General features: G+C 44.1%; 2 protein-coding genes across 2 annotated transcripts; one reads left to right on the top strand and one right to left on the bottom strand.

Moving 5' to 3' along the window:
- The first annotated feature begins 43 nt into the window (after window positions 1-43).
- On the top strand, window positions 44-8,510 carry LOC122049142 (probable V-type proton ATPase subunit H). The gene is made up of 12 exons (XM_042610585.1): window positions 44-222; window positions 327-422; window positions 1,511-1,636; window positions 2,045-2,147; window positions 2,215-2,278; window positions 3,860-3,925; window positions 4,004-4,121; window positions 4,971-5,132; window positions 5,779-5,904; window positions 5,974-6,099; window positions 7,149-7,328; window positions 8,053-8,510. Exons 2-12 carry the CDS (start codon window positions 393-395, stop codon window positions 8,299-8,301), a joined length of 1,350 nt encoding a protein of 449 aa, XP_042466519.1. The 5' UTR covers window positions 44-222; window positions 327-392; the 3' UTR covers window positions 8,302-8,510.
- A 549-nt stretch (window positions 8,511-9,059) lies between these two features.
- On the bottom strand, window positions 9,060-10,166 carry LOC122049154. Its single transcript, XM_042610592.1, has 2 exons — window positions 9,755-10,166; window positions 9,060-9,689 (listed from the first exon to the last, which is right to left on the bottom strand). Exons 1-2 carry the CDS (start codon window positions 9,802-9,804, stop codon window positions 9,179-9,181), a joined length of 561 nt encoding a protein of 186 aa, XP_042466526.1. The 5' UTR covers window positions 9,805-10,166; the 3' UTR covers window positions 9,060-9,178.
- Between the last annotated feature and the right edge of the window lie 11,639 nt (window positions 10,167-21,805).

Here is a 21,805-nt window from a genome sequence, read left to right as displayed (position 1 = left end):
CGCTACACTTGCCAAACCATCGGTGCCCGTCCCCGGTAGCGTTAGAGGGAAGCTGTTTCCTGTTTCGAATCTGACAGGCTCCTGAGGAACTACGCCCGTTTATTCGCTCTGGTTCTTCCATATTGGAGACTTCCCATGCGCGAACTGCGTTGCTTGTAGAGGTCTCCCTAAAGGGAAGCGCAATTCCCAAACATCAATTCTATCTACCGTAATTCCGATTCGGTCTGTGCAGCAGAATTCCTTTTTTTTCCCCCTTGATGTTTTGGAATTTGATTCCTGCGTTGGATCGGATTTCTTTTCAACTCTTTAATCTTCAATTGGTTTAGATTCATAGTTACTGGAGTCTGGTGGAATAAATCCGTCCTATATTGTTGTAAAAGCCATTCTTCTCGATGGCTCCTGCTTACTTGACGACGGAGGAGGTTAGTGATCTAAGATCGTAACTTTGCGCCTTCTGCTCTTGTTTTTCCCGGTAGTGTACGTGATTTCTATTTGATTGTGGTGGCCCGTTCGAAATTAGGGCTTTTGTTGAGGTCGGAAAACGAAAATCGATATTTCATCCAAATGTTGAAAACTAAGATTTGATTGAACTAGTGAATAATCAAATTCTCTCGTTTCCACTTCTTTCTTTGCTTTCCCTAGTGTCTTCTTTTTCAGTTTTGAAAGATGGATCTAACAGTGGTTCAATTGACTGACTGATCTAATGTTTGCGTTGATAAACGTGTTAATTCATCTTGAAATACTCACTCCCACAGGGATTCGGTTAGACCGGTAATAAAAATGCAGTCTGATGCTGGAAACTCTGCTTGCATTATTGTTCCTTTGAAATTCAAGACAATCTGCTTTATAGGGATTCCATAGGGATTTTTTACGGCTAAATTTTAGGATATAAAAGCATTGCTGATTTAGCACCATGGATGAATGGGCTATTGAGATGCTTCTATGTTAATTCCTATATAACGATAGAAATGTTTAGATATGTTTAATTATGAGAACATAACATATATATTCCACTCATATGATGATTTGGATAATGGAATTGCTTGATTTTCATGATTAACTCAAAATTATATGAAATCTTGTTGATAAAAATAAGAACTCTTTGATGTCAAATGGAAACACACCTGCTTAGATTGAGGATATAAGCTCCAATGGGCAATGCCTACTAGGAAACTTTTTTAAGGCTTAACTGAATTGACCTTACAAATGAAATAATAATATATAGTTTTCTTAGAAAGACACAGTGAAATATCTAACAACCCATTGACGGTCAGACTGCATTTTTTTCCTTGAAACTTAGTTATCTGTTTCAAAAGTTTAAGAACTGTTTGTTGCATTTATCTAATTACATTAAATAGCACTTGCAATATTCTCTTCCTATCAATGTTAGTTGGCTTGTTTAGGTGTAATGCAATGTACAAATCTCTGATGGTATATCTTTCATGTAGCAGTATTATAGCACTGGCAGAGGAACAAAACTGACACTTTTTTTAACCTTGTGTATTTGAAGGTTCTTCAGAGAGACATACCATGGGAAACTTACATGTCTGCTAAGCTCATTACTGGTACACATCTTCAGTTATTGAGGCGCTATGACAAAAAATCTGATAGCCAAAAAGCTTCTTTACTTGATGATGTAAGTATCAGTTTTTTTTCCTTATACTCTTTCACTGGTGACATTTTTTGCATGTTTGCATTGAAGTTCTATGTTTCACTGTGGACCTCAGTCTGTTGTACATTGAATAATTGTTCTTCTCCTTTCCTTTTCATTTATTGAACCATAATTCTATGTCCACATATCTAATTGAAAATTGATATCAGTATTGTTCTTTCTTTCTTGTGTATTAAACTACTTCCAGTTATTTTACTGTCATATCCTGAGTTGGACAAGGCTAAGCTTAGGCTGTTTCCACATGGCGCAACTTCAGAATTTGCAATATCTATTCATTATTTTAACTTACAACACTTAAAATTGTAATGAGCCTTGAAAGAAAATATGTGATTACTTACATATAGCATCAATTTAAACCTTCAAATTTTACAGGACGGACCTGCTTATGTGCAACTATTCACCAACATTTTATGTGACATATCGAAGGAAGAGACAGTGGAGTATGTACTTGCTCTTATTGATGAAATGCTTAGAGGTAAGAGAGGGTATATTTTGACCTTTCATGTTAAACATCTTAATAAATTTCCTTCTGTTCTTTGCAGCAAATCCAAAGCGGGTTGGACTTTTTCACCAAGCAAGTGAAGATATTTACCATCCTTTCTTAAGTTAAGTTTTTGATAGCATTCTGGTATCACCAGTCCTTGTCTAGGAAAATAGTGATTGATTTCATCTTTTAGGTTGACAGTTGGAACTACTTATATCCTTCTGACATACTGTTGAATGATCTTGAGGGACCTTTGATTGAGAAGGAGTTCATCTCATTAGGGGGCGTTTGGTTTAGGGGAATAGGAGTGGGGAATGAGAATGAGAATCATTGATTGCCATTGTTAATGTTTAGATTATAGGAATAGGAATACAAATAAGGGAATGAATCCTTGAAATTGGGTAATAACTCATTCATTTCCCTTGCTAGTTCTATCTTATATTAACCACAAATATTAATTTGTATACACTTTATTCCAAATAAAATATCCAAAATAACCCTACCTATAAAAACTTTTCTACTAAATATCAAAATTTATTTTTATCTTCATCATTATTTTCTTTTCTCTTTTATTTTTCTCTCTCACATATTTCCATCTTCCACTCTCCTCTTTCTTCCTTTCTCCTCCTCCAATCTTCTCTTCTCTTCCTCCTCTTTTCCATTCACACTTTTTCTCCATCATACTTTCCTCTCACACCTCTCTCTCTCTTTTCTTTTCTTCTTTTCTCCTCATTTCTTCCTCATCACACTTTCTCTCTCCTCAATATCTCTTGTCACACTCCTCCTTTTTTCCTCAACACACTTTCTCTCTCATCATACTTCCTCCCTCATCATACTTTCTCTCCACCTCTTCTCTCCCATTACACTCACATTATCTTATCTTTTCTCATCACACTTTCTCTTCTCTCTACTTCTCTCTCCTCAACCTCTCTCATCCCTCTCTCTCATTTTTCCTCATTATTTTCTTTCATTTTCTCATTCTCTCACTTCGTTTCTCTCATCTCTTCCTCTCTTCATGCTCTCTTTCTATCTCTCTCTCTTTCTTCATTTCCTTCACCACACTTTCTCTCTCTCTCTCTCTTTCTCTTTCTCTTAATACTTCTCTCTTCATTCTCTTTCATATTTTTCTCCTTCTCACATCTAATTTTTTTTTCTTATTTTCCTTTAAGGGTAAAAAAGGAGATTTTGATTTATTCCGATAGAAAATATGCAACTAACCAAACATTGCTTTTAAAAGTGATATCCATGCTCATACCCATTCCCATTCCACAATATAATGATTTCCATTCCGATTCCTATTCCTAGGAAAGAACCAAACACCCCCTTAGTATTTTACAGGATTATTTTATGAAGAGTGTCTTTATGTTGTAGTTGTAGTGAGTTCGATGGTGAAAATGTTGTCTACCAATGCAGTTCTTATTTTTTTGTGTAGTTTGTATTCATGATATCTCATGTCAATACCAATTAGATTTTGATTGATATGATGCTTCTAGCTTCATTTGCTTTCTTTTATGTCACTGACAATGGTATGCCCAAATGTTTGCAATATTTTCTATTCGTTGAAAACAACTCCACTTCCCATGATCTACTGTTCTTCTATGTGAATGATTATTGTCTTACAGTGCTAATTCTTGTTATGTGAAGATTTATTTTCTTTACTGATATCAACCATAGTTTATTCACAAACTCTTCCAATCTTTCAGATGGCTTAGGGAAGGAAATTGGTTCATACAAGAGAAGTGTTGTAAAATATTGACTCTTGTTGTAAGGTAAAATCAAACTCCTATATTGGCACACATACTCATTAATAGTTTAGCATGGAGGCATTTAGTTAATTCTCCTTTTAGTATTCGACCGAAAGCTCGTGATGGCCACATTACAACTGGAGAACCCTCACATTCAAAAAGCAAGATCTCAACTTTGAACGATGTTTTAAAAGGACAACTTGACTGGCTCTCTTCTCAGGTAAAGCTCTTTGTGCTCATTGCAATTCTTCGCATGTTTTTTTGTTTTTGTTCTTGACGCATACTTTTTTTTATGTTTTTGTTTTTGAAGTTTTTTTTTATGTACTGTAACTATCGGAGCTGTTGGTTTGAATTACACTTAGTTGATTAAAATAAGTTCATAGATGAATCGTGGACATTACAGTGGACAGATCATCCAGCTCTTGTTTGCCTAGAAAAACAATGAGGAAATCAAAAGTTCAGCAGGGCATCCATTCTTTGTAGTTATCCTCCTAGAAGTGGTAGGAAGTCTGCTTTCCTCATCTGCCCCTAAAAACTAGAAATTATATCAATGTTCCTCCTACCTCCTTACCACCATCCTTTGTATTAAGGCTTTGCAACTCAACTCTCCCCATTGCAACCAATGCCTCGTCCAGCCTCTCCTTGGACATCATCGACGTGACACTCTTGCTCCCTGTCAACTCCCATGACCTTGTTACCTCACTAGTGTCAGCAACTATCCCTTTGACACTAAAAAGAAGCTAATCCATGATGCCATGGAGCTCAACGGCCATGAGATCTAGTAGAAGGCACATGTTGCAACCTTTAAATCATGTAAGCAGTGGATATGGAGAAGAAATTGAGTAATTGAGGGGATAAAAGTTTATGAACCAATAAAGAAATTGTGGTGGGCAAACTGCTTCATATCTTTATATTTTCCCCTATCAGTTTATTATTATAGTGTTGTTTGCTTAACTGATTGAAACATGTTTTCATATCAGCGCTGAAGTAGTGATAACTTGATATTTTATGAACTTCTGTTTCCCAATTTTGGAACTTCTAATATATCTGAACTAAGCAAATATTTCAGCTGAAGAATCCATCTCATCCAACTTGTTCTATACCTTTGGCTATAAATTGCCTATCCAATTTGCTGAGAGAACCCTCCGTGAGGGTTTCATTTGTTCAAGCAGATGGTGTTAAATTGCTAGTTCCTTTGATTTCACCGGCATCGAATCAGCAGTCCATCCAGGTCAAGTAATTTTATTTATTTATACTATTTATTTTTAAAATAATCATCTAGATAGTTTGTTGCGTTCAACTTGCAGTAGTCTTCTTTTATGCCTTTCTTTTTGGCATTTAATTTGTGCAACATTTCTTTTTGGTCATTGAATTTAGCAAAATACAAATTTCTTTGGGTATACCCTCTGACATAACTTTTATGCTAGATACAATTAGCATATTTTATAATATTCATGTAATATTCAATATTTATTGTGGCATTTTCAACAAATTTGTAAAATATTTAACTCAGTTTTTTATTTGTTTTTTTTATCATGTGTGTTCAAGGGTACATGCATAAAAAATCTTCTTTCTATTATATGTATCCAAAAGTGAAATACTTAACTAAATGGACAAAGGAAAATTGTTATAGGTTTAGCTGGAAGCCTGGAACAAAGGAAATATTATAAAAGAGAATGCTTTTCTTGTTTTCTTTCTTCATTAGCTTGTCTTGACCGGTATGGTGTAGGATTACTTTGAGCTGCCATGGTCAATTTGGTTTATCCCACAGGTTAAGGCTCATTATTACAATTTAAAATGTGCACTGTTTTTTCTGCCAATGCATTCAACCTATGTTCTTGTATGTTAAATACTGAAGTCAATGTTTGTGTTTGCAGCTTCTTTATGAAACTTGCCTTTGTATTTGGCTCTTGTCCTATTATGATCCAGCAGTGGATTACTTGGCCACTACTAGGGTTATGCCAAGGCTTGTGGAGGTTGCAAAAGGTTCAACCAAAGAAAAGGTTTAATTCTGCTAAAGTTTGAGTCTTTAAACTAATATGGCAAAAATTTCAACAGTCTATACTGTGCAGGTTGTGAGGGTCATTGTGTTAACCTTGCGAAATTTGCTGCCAAAACCAGCATGTGGGGCACAGATGATTGATCTTGGATTACCACAGATCATCCAGTCTCTAAAAGCTCAGGCCTGGAGTGATGAGGTTACACTTCTAATCCTTTTGTTAAAGTTGAATGGCTAACCAATTGTCACAAAAGCTCAATCTATTAGGAAATTGACAAATTTATATATTTGTATTGCTTACACTACATTTCATGTGTGAGCGAGATACTTGACATGATTGACCTCAACCTCTTCATACATGAATTGATTAGATATATTTTTTTTATATAGGTGGGTTTGAACCCCAACCTACCACTACTGCTTGCTCTAATACTATGTTAAGTTCGAGCTATTATAAAATCAACCAATTTATATATTTGTATTGTTCACACGTCTTGGAAATGGTTGAAGTATAACCACCATTAACACCACTATGGAATTTAGTTCATTCCAAGAGACTACATGGCAATGAAAATGATTTAGTCTTTATCATTGTGCTTAGTGGTGGAAAATTCCTTTACAACTAATCTGGTAAATCAATGCTGTGATTAGTGATCCTTGTGCACCATATATATCCGCCCCTCACCAAGACTCATTATACTGTTGACAGACTCGCCAGAGTCTTTTTTACTTTTGTTCCACCATTACCATTTTTGACATTGAGTGAGCTACCATTTGATGTCAATACTTTGTTTTATGCCTACACTTTTATAGCAATTTCTTATGGAGTTGGATATTGTAATCATCCACGTAAAATCTCCCTTGTTTTCTACTGCTTTATAAAGTAATATTCCTATGTTGATCATTGTTATTTGTCGAACCAACACATCTTTGGAAACCACACCACCAATAACAACACTAGAGAAATAAATGCAATTCTTATTCATTTTTTATTGCTCAAGTGACCTGGACACTAGGGTTATCATACCAGTCCATATTAACACTAAGACCATTGTTCACTGTGGATCCTTTGAAAAATGGTGGTCCTCATTCTCTTTTGCTTGGGCCTGATATTACTCATTACTTGGTATGGTATGGTCTGGAATTTTAAACATTTGTTGCTTGTACTTATTCATTTAGCTAACTTTGATGCTAAGTTTCTATGTTTGTGATGTGCTGCTTTTAACAATATACTTCTTTTTTATCTAGGATTTATTAGACGCACTGAATCAATTGGAAGATGGACTTAAAGAACATATTAAAACTTTGAGTTCCTTTGACAAGTATAAGCAGGAAATCCTTTTGGGTCATCTTGATTGGTATCCTATGCACAAGGATCCAGGTTTCTGGAGAGAGAATATTACAAATTTTGAAGAAAATGATTTCCAGGTAAGTTATGCTCCTATCTACTTTTCAGAAAAGATTCATGAGACCCTTGATCTAATTACATGCTCGCCCACATTAAGTGAAAGCATCTTGGTTTAGTGGTCATACTATTCCTTTAAACTTATTGCGGACAAGGGGCTGTGCATGAAGGATGCTTCTTTATTAGCAAGACATCCATATATCATGTTTCTAATTGCTGTTGCCTTTTTTTAGCTATTGCTGAGACTCCAATCAAAGTTAGTATTGCTATTGTGTAAGATCATCATTGTAGAAATGATGAGAAAGGAAAAGGGTCTTCCATATGGCATCCATGGTTTGTTTTTTGTATCAGCAAACTCCATCCTGGGAAAACAACAACTTTAGTTTTCCAACATGAAAAATAAAATCTTGATTAACAATGTTAGTAAGAGTGGGGGGAAACTTCCATTTAACTAAATTAAAACTATCATTAAATTTTCAGGTCCTATTGCCGATTGCTTAATTTTGTGATAGAATGCAAAAACTTTCTTTAAAAACAATCTGTTCATGACTTAATATGAGGCAGCTAATGTAGTTAAACTTTGGTCTTTTTTCTCATATCACCAGATACTTTTGTATTTTTGCCTTACTGAATAAAAAGAGTTTTTAGAAACACTGTTGAAGATTTGAAATTGTACTATATTCGTGAATGGTAAAAATATGGTAGAACTCTGACCAGAACTTTATTATGTGATCATGTTGTGTGCAGGTTCTGCGTGTCCTTGTCACTATCCTTGATACTTCTACTGATTCTACGGCACTTGCTGTTGCATGTTATGATCTGTCTCAGTTTATTCAGTATCACCCTGCTGGAAGAATCATCGTATCTGACCTGAAGGCTAAGGATCGGGTGATGAAGCTTATGAATCACGAAAATACCGAGGTGACAAAGAACGCCCTTCTATGTATCCAAAGGCTTTTTCTTGGAGCCAAATATGCTAGCTTTTTGCAGGCTTAAGTTAATATTCCCTACAGTGGAACCCTATTGTTGAAATATTATGGTAAATGAGTGCAAAGAGTACTGCTTTTCCCTTCCCGGGTGCCTTCCTCTCCTCGGATTGGTATGCATTGCCGTTGCTTGCTTTGCGTAATAAATTGAAAACTCCATTTTAATGCTGGAGTATTGTATTTGGAGACAAGAAATAAACACTTTTTTTTGTGTGTTAATCAGTTTTTGATTCCTTGGTATAGCTTACTTAGGTAATGGCTCTGTACTTTGAGTGGTAACTTGTTTCTGCCATAGCATTGTCATATTTGTTCTATACTTTTTCTTCTCTAGATTTTCCTGGTCCCATTGTGATCCCTTCAATCATTCATTTAACAGTTCAAACTATTAAAAAGACCATAAATAACTGCCACCACCAGTTTATTCATGGTCTTTTTAACAGTTTGCTCTTGTCAAACTCATAATTTGTGAATCCAATGAGCCAATATTTTTTTTGTTCAAATACTCCAAACTTCTGATGTAGGCCTTCTAATAAACATGATTTCTAGGCCAATTTATTTTCTTGTCCTCAATTGCAGATTTTTTTGCTTGTCGGCAAACTGTCCAGACAGTTCTTGTGGATTCACTGCCCCAAAATCAAGGAATTAAAAAAAAACAGCCGGACATTTTCTCATCTCCAAAACTAACTTCATCAGAGATAGAGAGAGAGGTAAAAAAACAAGGAAAGAAAGAGATCTAACGATCATATCTTCTGCCAAATTTCCGTCTTGTCCACATGGTTCAAGCATTCCATTTCCCATAAACAAAAATACCATGAACAAATGAAGAACTCTCGTAGAAAAGCAGCCACAGGATCAAACACTTGTTACACCTGCTACAAAGACAGCAGCTACAGTTTCTCTTCCTCTTCTGGTTCAGCCATTACCATCCTACTCAGAGGACTTGGCCCGATCTTCTTCCTTCTCATGGCGTTCCTCTTCCTCATGAAGTCCATCTGGTTCCTCCTCCTCATCTGCATCATAGCCTCCTCTTCCACCACAAACCTCCTCATCAGAATGTCATCTGTCAGCGACTTCCCCCTGAACACTCTCCGCCCGTCAACCGACGTTCTTGTGCTCCCACTCCTCTCCGACGGCACCTGCGCCAACGTTTTCGACCGAGCGTAGCTGTAGCTCCTCCTCGGCGGGATGTCCGCTCGGAACACCTCGTTGTAGGAAGAGATTGGAACGCAAAGGCACACTCTAGTGAAGGAAGTAGCCACCTTGAGGGAGGTGCACCTGCTCAGCTTCTCCTTGGCGGAGTACTTTCCATGGATTCCTCCAGGCTTCTGCGGCGGCGAAGACTTCAATGCAGTCTTCCACAGAATTGTGAACTCCACCACTCTTCCATACCACCTCTTTCTGCAATGCTCAATTTTGCATTCACTCGCCATCGCAAAAACAGAGGAAAACAAGCCAATACTAACCTTTTTTGTGGGTGCTTCTGCTCTTGCATGAACAGGGAGTGGAGAAACATGGGGAGAGTTTTTTGTCAACAGAATGGCGATAAGGAATCAGCTTTGATGCTGCACTTGTTAACAGAATCCAGAGTGACAATGCTGCAATTTCCTTCTTCCTCTTCTTTATTGGAGGATACTTTTGATCGGGCAAGATTCCATCCAAGAATGAGGAAGAGATATGTCTTGTTGCCGTAGTCGGAACACTTATTTTGAACTGACAGTGGGAAAAGTGCCCCTTCACCTTCTTTAGATTTAAATGGAAGGGGTGCCCTTCAGTGGCCCAGTGGCCTTGGTGTTGTGTAACTAGGTCAAGTCTGATGACCCCAGAGGTCAAAGTTGTCGGGGTAACCACAAACACTTGTGAATGTGCTCCATCACGAAGGCTTTCTTCACTGAGGGGACTCAGTAATATATAGTTCCAACCATCTGAATGGAAGAAGCTATTGTCTGCTATATTTTTGCTGCCCATCATTATTATGTCTTCACCTGCCACTGTGAGTCTGTGATCAGTAACATTTGGCTTTCAAGAGTTTAGAGGATCATTTAAAGTCATAGTCAGGGAGCAGAGGGGTGTACTTTAAAGCACTCGAGATATGTCCAGCTAAATTGTTAACCAGGAACATTGATATCGGAGAGGATTCATTGCTTTTGCTTTAATCTCCCAAGACCCAGTAAAGTGGAGAAAGGGAGAAAAAGAGAACTTGATTACTGAACATGGATGCTTTTATATATCACAATTATGATCTCACAATCCTCTTTAATATTCCCTAAAGCAGAAACGCAGAATCCATTAAAAGGCTGACAACAGATCATGTTAGACGTAGACTTTGTTCCAGCAAGCTTCAGTTCTGTTTGCTTCAATCCAAATAGACTCGAAATAGATCGACTCTGCTAGATGACTAGATTTGATTTCGCCGAGTGAGTCGGTCAAAAGCGAGTGGACAAAGACAAGTGTTTCTACTGCACTAACGTACTGCCTCATCATTTGTTTCTTCCCTTCTTTCTTCTGCCATAAATTGGCATCATGGCAAACGCATCATGCAAGGACGTCGTTCAAATTTTCTTGCAGTCGCACATGCCAAGTGGCCTTGTTTTCCACACGCTCGCTTGGCACTGAGCGACAGGCTAAGGCTGACAGGCCTAAGCAGCAGGCTCAGCCCGTATAAAAACGTGGGCGGCCAAGGCCCATTGGCTACTCTCAGTTAGGGATGTTAATTTTTCCTGTGGGTTTGGGGCCCCGCAGAGAAAACTTGAAATGGGGATGAGGATCCCTGATTTTTCGGAGATGGGGCGGGTTTGGGGTGGGTATGAGAATACTATCCCCATCCCCGAACTCACCCCGAATATTATTATTATTAATATTAATAAATAATAATATGATTTTTTAAAAAATATTAATAATAGTGTTAATATTAATATTAAAAATTTTAAAAATATTATTAATAATAATATTATTGATATTGATATTAATATTAATATTATAATTAATAATTATTATTAAATAATAATAATAATAATATAAATTAAATTTAGAAATAGGGCGGGGATGGGGAATCCCTGAACCTGTGGGTTCAGGTTTGGAGAATCTCCGAACCTAAAAAATGAGAACGGGACGGGGATGAGAATGACAAACCCGTCCCCGCCCCGCCCCACTCTATTATCATCTCTACTCTCAGTTCCGAAATGATGTTATAATATATATTACATATAATATTGTTTCTGCTTTTAGTGAGTGACTGATATTTAATTAAATCAGAGAGGGAAACATCGATTAGCAGATGCATCTTCTAAAAATTAACCGGTATGGTTACGCTCGCGAGGAAATTCCCGGTTCAATCCAAATATTTGGGTATTTTTTCGGTTCACTCCTAATTATTTTAACGTTTTCGATTGCATTTTAAATATTTTTTTAAATTTTTTGATTCAGTCCTTCTGTCTATTTCATTGTTAAAAGTAACAAAAAAATATGTTCATGTGCAACTCACACATAATAAAAGATCCAAAATCCTAAATATGAACACCAATTTCTTTATTTCCATCTTCCCATCGTTCTTTCCCCAAACACATACATCATTGTTTCTTTCTCTATGTTTTTATCACATTATTTTTTCTCTTGTCAACCTAAAGCTTGCATAATGGAAATTCTTGCTGTTCGGAATGAAATCAATGGTGTTCTTCAAGCGGGTATGTATTTCCAACTTCCTTGTATTTTAAGTATTTTGTGTTGATTTGGTTCATTTTACCGTGAACATAAGATTGCGATGTATTCGAGCTGATTTCAAATTCTCTAAGAATTTCTGTAGTTTGATTTTGCATTTCTACCACTATTCTTTGACAATGTTTAAGTGTATTGATCTTGTCCGAGCGCTGAGTCGATGGACACTGGGAACGTGGCACTCATCGCTGTCTTCGACTGGTGATGTGAATCTCCGGCAAACCTACAAAGAAGCTGAGCCGGGAGGGGTTTCCCGGCGACTACCCTCCGACGCTCAAGTCAGGCAGTGAAGAAGAAGAGGAGCAAAGTAAAGCTACTGTGGCTACGGTGATGAGAATCGCATATCTCCGTCGAAGTCTGGGGGTCCTTATATAGGACCTCGGGGAGGCGCGGACACGCTTCTCGATGCGTGCACACTTCCCCAAACATATCTCAGTAGGATTGTGTCAGAAAAGCATGTCTATACTCTATTCGCTCCGGCCGCCGACCATGCTGTTTGTTGGCGGTAGGTGTCTCGAGGATGAAATTACCATATGTCTTTTTTGTCTCTTTGCGCTCTTACCTGTTCCCGGGTCGAGTGGACCAGCCGCTCGGCGCTCATGGCCTCCGGGAATGCGCATACCTCGACCCAGGCGGGGAAGCCCTACTCATGTGCTCGGATGGAATTGCGCCTTATTGTCCTGTGGCTCGGCCGAGCGGCCTGTCCGCCTCCTGTCCGCCCGACCCATAGACTCTTTTACCTTGAGCATCGGAAACCCGCCCCCTGGTCAGGCTGTCTTTCGTCCGGTCCGGGAGACCCCTGATCTCCACGTGTCGTTGACCTCCCGCCAACGAAGGTCCCCCGTCCTTACCACCGGATCACATGCCTCCCCCTCAAGTCTAGTCGAAAGAGGCGCTGAGTCCGACTGACTGGACTATGAGTTTGGCCGAGCGTGTACCTCCGCTTGGCCACTATAGGGTCGAATAGTGCCGGTCGGCTGATTGCCGAGGGCTGTCCAACTGGCTTGTGATGATGTCTGCGGGATCTTCTCGGAATGCGTGCAAATCTCCGCCATTATGGTTGAGCATGCGGGTTCTGCCTCGTGATGGGGCTCATTAAATGCCCTCCTCTGACCGAGTGCCACGTGGCACTGTTGACGTCATCGTACGACCCCCGCCTTACGCCCGATGCGACGTTCATCAGTTTGAAATGGACGGTTGGATGCGGGCCTCGGGTTATGTGACTTGCATCCGACGGCTCGGGCGGGTCGAGCCCATCCTTATAAAGCTCTCGTCGCCTTCTTCCGCCACATTTTCGCCTTCGCGTTCTCAGCAGCTTCTCCCTGTGCTCCTTGCTCCGGTGACCTCGTCCTTCGGCACTCCGGCGACCCCTTGCCCCTGTTCTTTCGATCTTCGTCTTTTCTGTAAGGTTCTTTGCCTTTCTCTCTTCGACTCTGTGTTTTCTTTGCGTTCTTTGTCGTGTTCTCGCATTTTGGTTACTGTTCCGTTCATCTCCCTCAAGCCCTTGTGTTTTCTCCCAATTTCTGCCTCCTCCACTGTTACGGCGATGGCTAGCTCTTCCCAGCCCGCGGACCTTGCTCTCGGCCCATGGTATACTACCATGGAGTCGCGGTTCGATCGGCGTGATGCCGAGAGCCTGATTTACGCTTTTGACATCCCTTCCGATTTCGAATTGATTTTACCTTCGCCTTCCACTCGGCCGCACAAACCTCCGCGCGACGCTTTTTGTCTTTTTCGCGACCAATTCACAGCCGGTCTGCGGTTTCCTCTCCACCCCTTCATCGTGGAAGTTTGCGACTTCTTTGGCATTCCGCTCGCCCAGTTAGTTCCCAACACTTTTCGCCTTCTGTGCGGAGTTGTGGTATTATTTAAGATACACAACATTCCCCTCCGCCCGGAAGTCTTCTATTATTTCTACTATCCCAAGCAGTCCGAGCCGGACACCTATTTGTTTCAGGCTCGGCCTGGTTTGGTCTTTTTTGATAAATTACCCTCTTCCAACAAATATTGGAAAGAGAACTACTTTTTTCTTCGTATCCCTGGTCGGCTTCCTTTCCGGACCAAATGGCATGTCGGACCGCCCACCTCCCCCGAACTGAAGAGGTATAAAACCCGACCGGATTATCTTCAGGCAGCCAATATGTTCGCCGGTCTGAAGCTCGACATCAACAAGCTTCTTCCTGAAAGCGTGATGTATATGTTTGGCTTGAGTCCGAGCGGGACCCCCCTCCCGAGCAGCTTTGGTAAGAAATTTACTTGTGTATTTACCTTGAGTTCTAACTGATTTTCTTCTCTTTTCCTTGTAGCGAACATCGTAATGGAGTCTGTGCTGTTCGGGATCTTGAAGAGAAAAGCGACGACGCTCAAGGCGGCCGCTGCCAAGGAAATGGAGCAGTTGGACCTCACTCCGATCGGCTCTCACGAGGGTGAGAGTGAAGCAAATGCAGCCTATGCAGGGGAGTCGGCCGCTCAGGCTTCGCCCGCAGAAGCGACGAGTGGTGCAACTTCCAGCAAGGGCCCTTTCGTTCGGGAGGATGACTCTGAGCCGGACAACGAACTCCTCCTCAACCAGAAGAGACGGCGAGTTGAGATGCCGCTCCGTTCGGCAACCTCTGCAGTGCAAGCATCCGAGCGGACGGACACCGCATCTCCCCGAGGCAAAGCGCCATCGATTGAGGCGCTCTCCTCCGACCGGACCCCCTCCCAACTGGATCTGCCTGCGAACCCCATCGAAGTGGTGCCGGTCAGCTCTCTTCCTCCTGTACCCCGCCGAGTTCGCCGCTCGAGCATTCTGTCCACAATGTCCAGCCCGGCCTCCGATCCCTCGGCGTCCGCTCACACGACTCCGGGCCGGCGCCGTACTATTAGGGCCACCCTGCACCTCCCCACTGAGGCGTTTATGGTCGAGTCAGATCAACCAATGACTCCTGAACACATGATCACTATCAAGGGGCCCCTTGCTGAGATGTGGGCGGATGCCCGGGCCCGTGTTGCCATGATATCGCTCGACAAACTTGCTGACAGCCACATGCAGTAGTCCACAGGGGTAAGCCTCGTTTTTGCTCTTTTATGTAGTCTTCCCGGTCGGCGTTTTAACACTCTTGCATACATCAGAGATGGGTGGAAAATATTGCTGTCGCCAACCGCTTGGCCATGGTGGAGGAGGAGCTGAAGAGGCTGAAGAGTCTGTGCGGCCCGTCTTCTTCTCAAGGTCCGTCATATGCCGAGCTGCAAAAGGAGCTTATGAAAACCAAGGGTCTGTTGGAGGTCGAGCGGAAGAAGACGGCTGACCAAGCATACATGCTGGCCCAGCTCGAACAGCAGGTCAAAACTTATGACCGCAAGATAGAACTCGCCACCACTGGGAAAAATACCGCTATCGTCGATCTGGAAGCGAAGAACGTGGAGGCCCGCGCCCTGGAACAGCGGGTAAAAGAGTTGGCAGATTTGCTGGACCGCGAAAAGAAGGACCGCTCGGTCGAGGCGACGACTCTCAAGGACGATTTGAAGGGCTTGCAGGAAGCTCTTGATGCTTTCCGCGCCGCCTTCAAGGAGTACCAGGAGGCGGAGCCAGGCCATGTCGCCACCTTGAGGCAAAAGTACATCCGCTCAGCGGAATTTGTTGAGAAGGTCTGCGACCGGATGGTCATTGCCTTCGAGTTGGCCATCACCGCCACGGCGGACTATCTGAAGTCCAAGGGTCAGCTCCCCGAATCCGTGGTCATCCCTGCTACGGAGCATGCGACGCTTCTCACCACCATTCCGAAGCATGTTTTCGATTATCTTGAATGAAGTATTTTCTGTAATCCTCCCGATCGACGAACTTATAACTGTAATTTTGGAACGACAATTTTTGCTATGTTATCTTGAATGAATTATCTTGAACGAAGTGTTTCTTGTAACTGCACCGCTCGGTCGAACGACCTTCATTCCGCATGGAACTTCTGTTAGTTTTTCGTTGAAGTGTTTTTCTCAACTGCGCCGCTCGGTCGAACGACCTTTCATTCCATTAGCTTTTCGCTGGTCGGCACTAGTAGGCGCACGCCATTGTTTTATTCTTGTCCTTAGGATCAAGGCTCGCTGATCATCGGCCCTAGACGCTAGGCCTTAGTATATCTGCGTGACGCTGTCCCGTCCGGGGGGTTTATAGTCGCCGGTCCGACTCTAGAGTTTAACGTCGCCGCTTGACGGTCTTCCGACCGGGGGGTTTATAGTCGCTGGTCCGACTCTAGGGTTTAACGTCGCCGCTCGACGGTCTTCGTGCCGGGAAGTTTATAGTCGCCGGTTCGAATCTAGAGTTTAACGTCGCCGCTCGACGATTTTCGGGCCGGGTGGTTTATAGTCGTCAGTCCGACTCTAGAGTTTAACGTCGCCGCTCGACGATCTTCCAACTGAGGGGTTTATAGTCGTCGGTCCGACTCTAGAGTTTAACGTCACCGCTCGACGGTCTTCCGACCGGGGGGTTTATAGTCGCCGGTCCGACTCTAGAGTTTAACGTCGCCGCTCGACGGTCTTCCGGCCGGGGGGTTTATAGTCGCCGGTTCGACTCTAGAGTTTAACGTCGCCGCTCGACGGTCTTCCGACCGGGGGGTTTATAGTCACCGGTCCGACTCTAGAGTTTAACGTCGCCGCTCGACGATCTTCAAGCCGGGGGGTTTATAGTCGTCGGTTCGACTCTAGAGTTTAACGTCGCCGCTCGACGGTCTTCCGACCGGGGGGTTTATAGTCATCGGTCCGACTCTAGAATTTAACGTCGCCGCTCGACGGTCTTCCGACCGGGGGGTTTATAGTCGCCGGTCCGACTCTAGAGTTTAACGTCGCCGCTCGACGGTCTTCCGACCGGGGGGTTTATAGTCGCCGGTCCGACTCTAGAGTTTAACGTCGTCGCTCGACGGTCTTCGGGCCGGGGGGTTTATTGTCGCCGGTTCGACTCTAGAGTTTAACGTCGCCGCTCGACGGTCTTCGGGCTAGGGGGTTTATAGTCGCCGGTTCGACTCTAGTGTTTAACGTCGCCGCTCGACGGTCTTCATGTAGTTTGCCGTTCGGCGAATAACGCTAAGACTCTTCGCAATTTTTCTTATCTTTAATCCTGCAGCCAAAGGATAAAGACGAACGAAACATACATGAAATGAATTACACTGGTGCACCTTTCATCCAGCACGGTATAGCTGGAGTTGGTTTGCGCTCCATGGTCGATCTAGCCGCCGTCCGTCCTCATCTTCCAGGTAGTATGTGTTGGGGATCGGACGGCCGGCTTGAAGGGGGGGTTGGATAGACGGCACCCCCAAATACTCGCTTTCTACACTATTGTTAGTATACGCAGCGGAAATCTAATACTAACTACAAATATGAATACAAAGAAAGCTTAAGACAAGAATAAGAAATGCAAACCAAGCTAACACGTTCGTTTACGTGGTTCGGAGATAACTTGCTCCTACTCCACGGCTGTCCGTAAGGTGGACGATCCCGATCCTTCGGTGGATTACTCCCCGGAAAACTTCCGGCTAGCTCAAACCTCCTTGTGGGTGGAGAAACCTCACCACAACCCTCACAAGAGCTCTTTTGACGCTAGGGCACAAGTAGACTACTAATAGAGATTAACCACCTCTATTTCGTCAACTCAAACCAAGCTCCCAAGCTTTGGTTTTATAGGCCAGGTTGGAAAACTCCGCCTACCAACGTCATTGCTAAAACATGCGGATCGGCCTCTGTGAAATCTTACATCCCAACGGCTCGATTCCACATTCCTCGATCGACCGATCGGTGCATCCGCATCGCCGCGCACAACTGCTAAAACATGCATCGACGGCATATAAGATCGCTAGAGGTGTGCTACGGATACTACTACAGAGGCGCTTAGATCTTCACTACGGTAAACCTAAAAACTAGGATTTTACTCCCGAGTACAATCTCGTGCACTCGTACCCTCACCCTTATGACTCACTTGATTCTTCCTTTGCAGCTTTGACCTTTTGCCTTCAAGCCTACTTCCTTTGGCTCTCGTCCCTCGGATGCATTCAAGCCCGCGGCTCGTACCCAATGCCATCCTTCGCGTATGCCTCGAAGTCGCTTCCCTCGGCCCTTGTCCTCGCTGCCTTGTCCACGGTCCCTCGGATGCTCCATCCTTCACCGGACCCGAAGCCATCAACCTGAGTCATATGTGTATCCTGCAAACCTGCACAACTCAAATACACATATCAAATACAAGGGTGAACCTAACTTAAACCCTTTGCCCAAACACCAAAACACATGGTCCCGCGGACCATTGGGATTGCTCCAACAGTATGCACTCGATCAGAGTTTCTCGACGACTCTGAAGGGTCCCGCCCAGGGAGCTGCCATCTTACTCACATCGCCGACTAGCTTCACTTTCTTCCATACTAGGTCGTCGACCTGGAATGCTCTGGGAATTACACGCCTGTTGTAATTCTGCTTCATTCTTTGCCGATACTCCATCAGCCGGATGACTGCTTTAGATCGTGCTTCGTCAACTAGGTCCAACTCCATCTGTCTCCGCTCGGCATTATCCCCATCGTAATTCTGGATCCGATTGGATTCGACTCCGATCTCGACAGGGACGACCACTTCACCCCCATATACCAAGTGGAACGGTGTTACCCTCGTTCCCTCCTTTGGGGTTGTGTGAATGACCCATAGCACGCCGGCTAGCTCGTCCACCCAGCTTCCTTCCATGTGATCGAGCCGAACCCGAAGCATTCGCAGGATCTCCCGGTTGGCTACTTCGGCTTGGCCATTGCTTTGAGGATACGCCACGGAAGTGAAGTGTTGTTCGATGTCGTACCCTTTGCACCATTCTTCGAGCTGCTGACCGACGAACTGCCGCCCATTATCCGAAATGATCCGACGAGGAATGCCAAACCGACAGATTATATTCTGCCAGATGAACTTCTTGACCATCTGCTCGGTTATCTTGGCCAGTGGTTTGGCTTCGACCCACTTGGAGAAATAGTCGACCGTCACTAATAAAAACTTCCGTTGCCCGGTCGCCATAGGGAAAGACCCCACTATATCCATACCCCACTGGTCGAACGGGCAAGACACAGTAGACACCTTCATCTTCTCCGTTGGCCTATGGGAGAAGCTGTGGAACTTCTGACAGGAAAGGCAGGTAGCGACGGTCCGAGCGACGTCTTTCTGTAGAGTTGGACAAAAGTATCCGGCCAGCAGGATCTTCTTAGCCAACGATCGCCTGCCCGGATGGCCTCCGCAGGATCCTTGATATACTTCCTGGAGAATATATTCTACGTCTTCCGAGCTGACACACTTCAGTAGCGGGCGGGAGAACGCCTTTTTGTAAATTTGGTCCCCAATGAGTGTGAACCGGCCGACTTTCCTCCTCAATAGAAGGGCTTCCTCCCGATCGGACGGCATGGCCTCCGAACGCAAAAATTCTATTATAGATGTTCTCCAATCGCTCGGGAATGTGAGGTCTTCCATCCGGTCGATGTGCGCCACCAAGGACACCTGCTCAATTGGTTGTTGGATGACGATCAGCGATATTGAGATAGCGAGCTTGGCTAATTCATCCGCTGACTGGTTCTCGGCTCGGGGGATCTTCTGTATGACAACCTCGGTGAAGTTATTTCTGAGCTTTTCAAAGGCCTCCGCGTAGAGCCGGAGCCTTGTGCTGTTTATCTCGAAGGACCCCGAGAGTTGCTGAGCGGCCAACTGGGAGTCAGAGTACAGTATCACCTGGTGGGCTCCCACATGCCGCGCGGCTTGAAGGCCGACTATGAGGGCCTCATATTCCTTCTCGTTATTTGTTGCCCGATAATCCAGACGGACGGATAGGTGCATCCACTCTTTTTGAGGGGAAAGTAGTAAAATACCTATTATGCTCCCGAGCCGAGTGGACGATCCATCCACAAATACTTTCCACAAAGCTTCGAGCTCGGGATTCTGTACCTCAGTTACAAAGTCTGCCAAGGACTGCGCCTTGATTGCCGAGCGGGGTTGATACTGGATGTCAAATTCGCTGAGCTCCGTCGTCCACTTAATGAGTCGCCCGGATGCCTTAGGGTTTAGGAGTACTCTTCCTAGCGGGCTGTTTGTCATAACGATGATAGTATGCGCCAAGAAATAAGGACGGAGCCTCCGTGCGGCCAGGACTAGGGTGAACGCGAGCTTCTCGAGACCAGTATAGCGGGACTCAGCATCTTTTAAGATGTGGCTCAAGAAATACACTGGCTGCTCCTCTCCGCCTGCCTTTACCAGTGCCGAGCCGACAGCATGCTCGGTTGATGACAGGTATATACGGAGTGGCTCACCCACGTTTGGTTTAGCCAGTACAGGTAGTGAGTTGAGATAGACTTTTATCTCTTCGAACGCCCGGTCGCACTCTTGATCCCACTGGAACTTGGTGGCTCGGCGCAGGATCTTGAAAAATGGCAAGCTTCGGTCGACTGTATTAGAGATGAATCTTGACAATGTCGTTATCCGGCCGGTGAGGCGTTGCACTTCCCTTAGATTCCTGGGAGGCGGCATGTCTTGCAGTGCTTTCACCTTGTTAGGGTTCGCCTCTATGCCCCGCTCGGTCACGATATATCCCAAGAAGCGCCCGCCTTTTGCCCCGAATAGACATTTTTGGGGGTTCAGCTTGACTCCGTACCTCCTCAGTGTTCGAAAGGTTTCCTCTATGTCTGTACAAAGATCGGCCGCTCGGAGTGACTTGATTAGTATATCATCCACGTAGACTTCCAGGTTGCGCCCGATCTGCTCCCGGAATACTTTATTCATCAGTTATTGGTAGGTAGCCCCAGCGTTCTTGAGTCCGAATGGCATCACGTTGTAGCAGTAGGTGCCGTTCGCAGTAACGAAGCTCTCTTTGCCCTGATCCTCCCAAGCGAGCGGCACTTGGTGGTAGCCCTGGTATGCATCCAGCATACATATCAGCTCGCACCCCGAGGTAGAGTCTACCAGCTGATCGATACGGGGCAGAGGGTAAAAATCCTTTGGACATGCCTTATTTAGATCTCGGAAGTCGATGCAGACTCTCTATTTGTTGCCTGGCTTGGAGACCAACACCACATTGGCGAGCCAGCTCGGGAATTAGGCTTTTGTCAACCTCAGCTCGGATGATGACATTCTGCTCGGTCTGAAGTCCCTCTTCCTTTGCTTCACGCGTCAGTGCGGACTTTCATGTTCATGCTATGCTACGCGACGAGACCCCATGAGTTCGTTGAGTTGAAAGCCGAAACGTCGCAGCTTCTCAGACATCCGATCTCGGCTCCTCCTCTAGCCTACCTCCGTGGGATCGGATGCATGAAGTCGTCGTGGCCTCCGGTGGGTAGGGTGGATCTGTACCTCCTCCTTTCTTCATAAACTAGAAGGTGGCTTCCGGTTATAGCGCTACCTACTCGTGGCACTTCAGGTGGATTTGCCTCGGACCATCTCTCGTAGCATCGCGTACGCGCCGCTGATCCCCGGACTTCTCAACTTGGTCTTCTATTGGGAATTTGATTTTGGCACAAGGTGGAGCGGCCGAACGGAACTCGTTGAGGCTGCCCCAAGATCACATATCAGAAGGAGGCGACTACGATGAAGTTAGTAGTCCACGTTCTTCTGAGCGGCTCATCTCCCAGCGAAATAGCTAGTCAGACCTGTCCGACTGACACAACTTCATTACCGGTGAATCCGTAGAGGGGGGTTGTCATCGGCAGCAACTCGGCTCTGTCGATTTGCAATTGGTCGAAGGCCTTCTGGAAGATTATGTTGACCGAGCTGCTTGTATCAATAAAGTTGCGGTGAATAGTGTAGTTAGCTATTACCGCTCGGATGATGAG

This window comes from Zingiber officinale, chromosome 1B, assembly GCF_018446385.1.
Source record: "Zingiber officinale cultivar Zhangliang chromosome 1B, Zo_v1.1, whole genome shotgun sequence".
NCBI lineage: Eukaryota > Viridiplantae > Streptophyta > Magnoliopsida > Zingiberales > Zingiberaceae > Zingiber > Zingiber officinale.
This window is presented reverse-complemented; position numbering and strand designations above follow the sequence as displayed.

Bases quoted from the DNA above. Each gene is read 5' to 3' on its own strand.
- LOC122049142 (XM_042610585.1), top strand. From the start codon at position 393: ATGGCTCCTGCTTACTTGACGACGGAGGAG. The intron at 2,279-3,859 runs TTAAGTTTTTGA...CCAATCTTTCAG, and splicing joins ATTTACCATCCTTTCTTAAG to ATGGCTTAGGGAAGGAAATT. The intron at 4,122-4,970 runs GTAAAGCTCTTT...CAAATATTTCAG, and splicing joins TTGACTGGCTCTCTTCTCAG to CTGAAGAATCCATCTCATCC.
- LOC122049154 (XM_042610592.1), bottom strand. From the start codon at position 9,804: ATGTTTCTCCACTCCCTGTTCATGCAAGAGCAGAAGCACCCACAAAAA. The intron at 9,690-9,754 runs GTTAGTATTGGC...TGAGCATTGCAG, and splicing joins CAGAAGCACCCACAAAAAAG to AAAGAGGTGGTATGGAAGAG.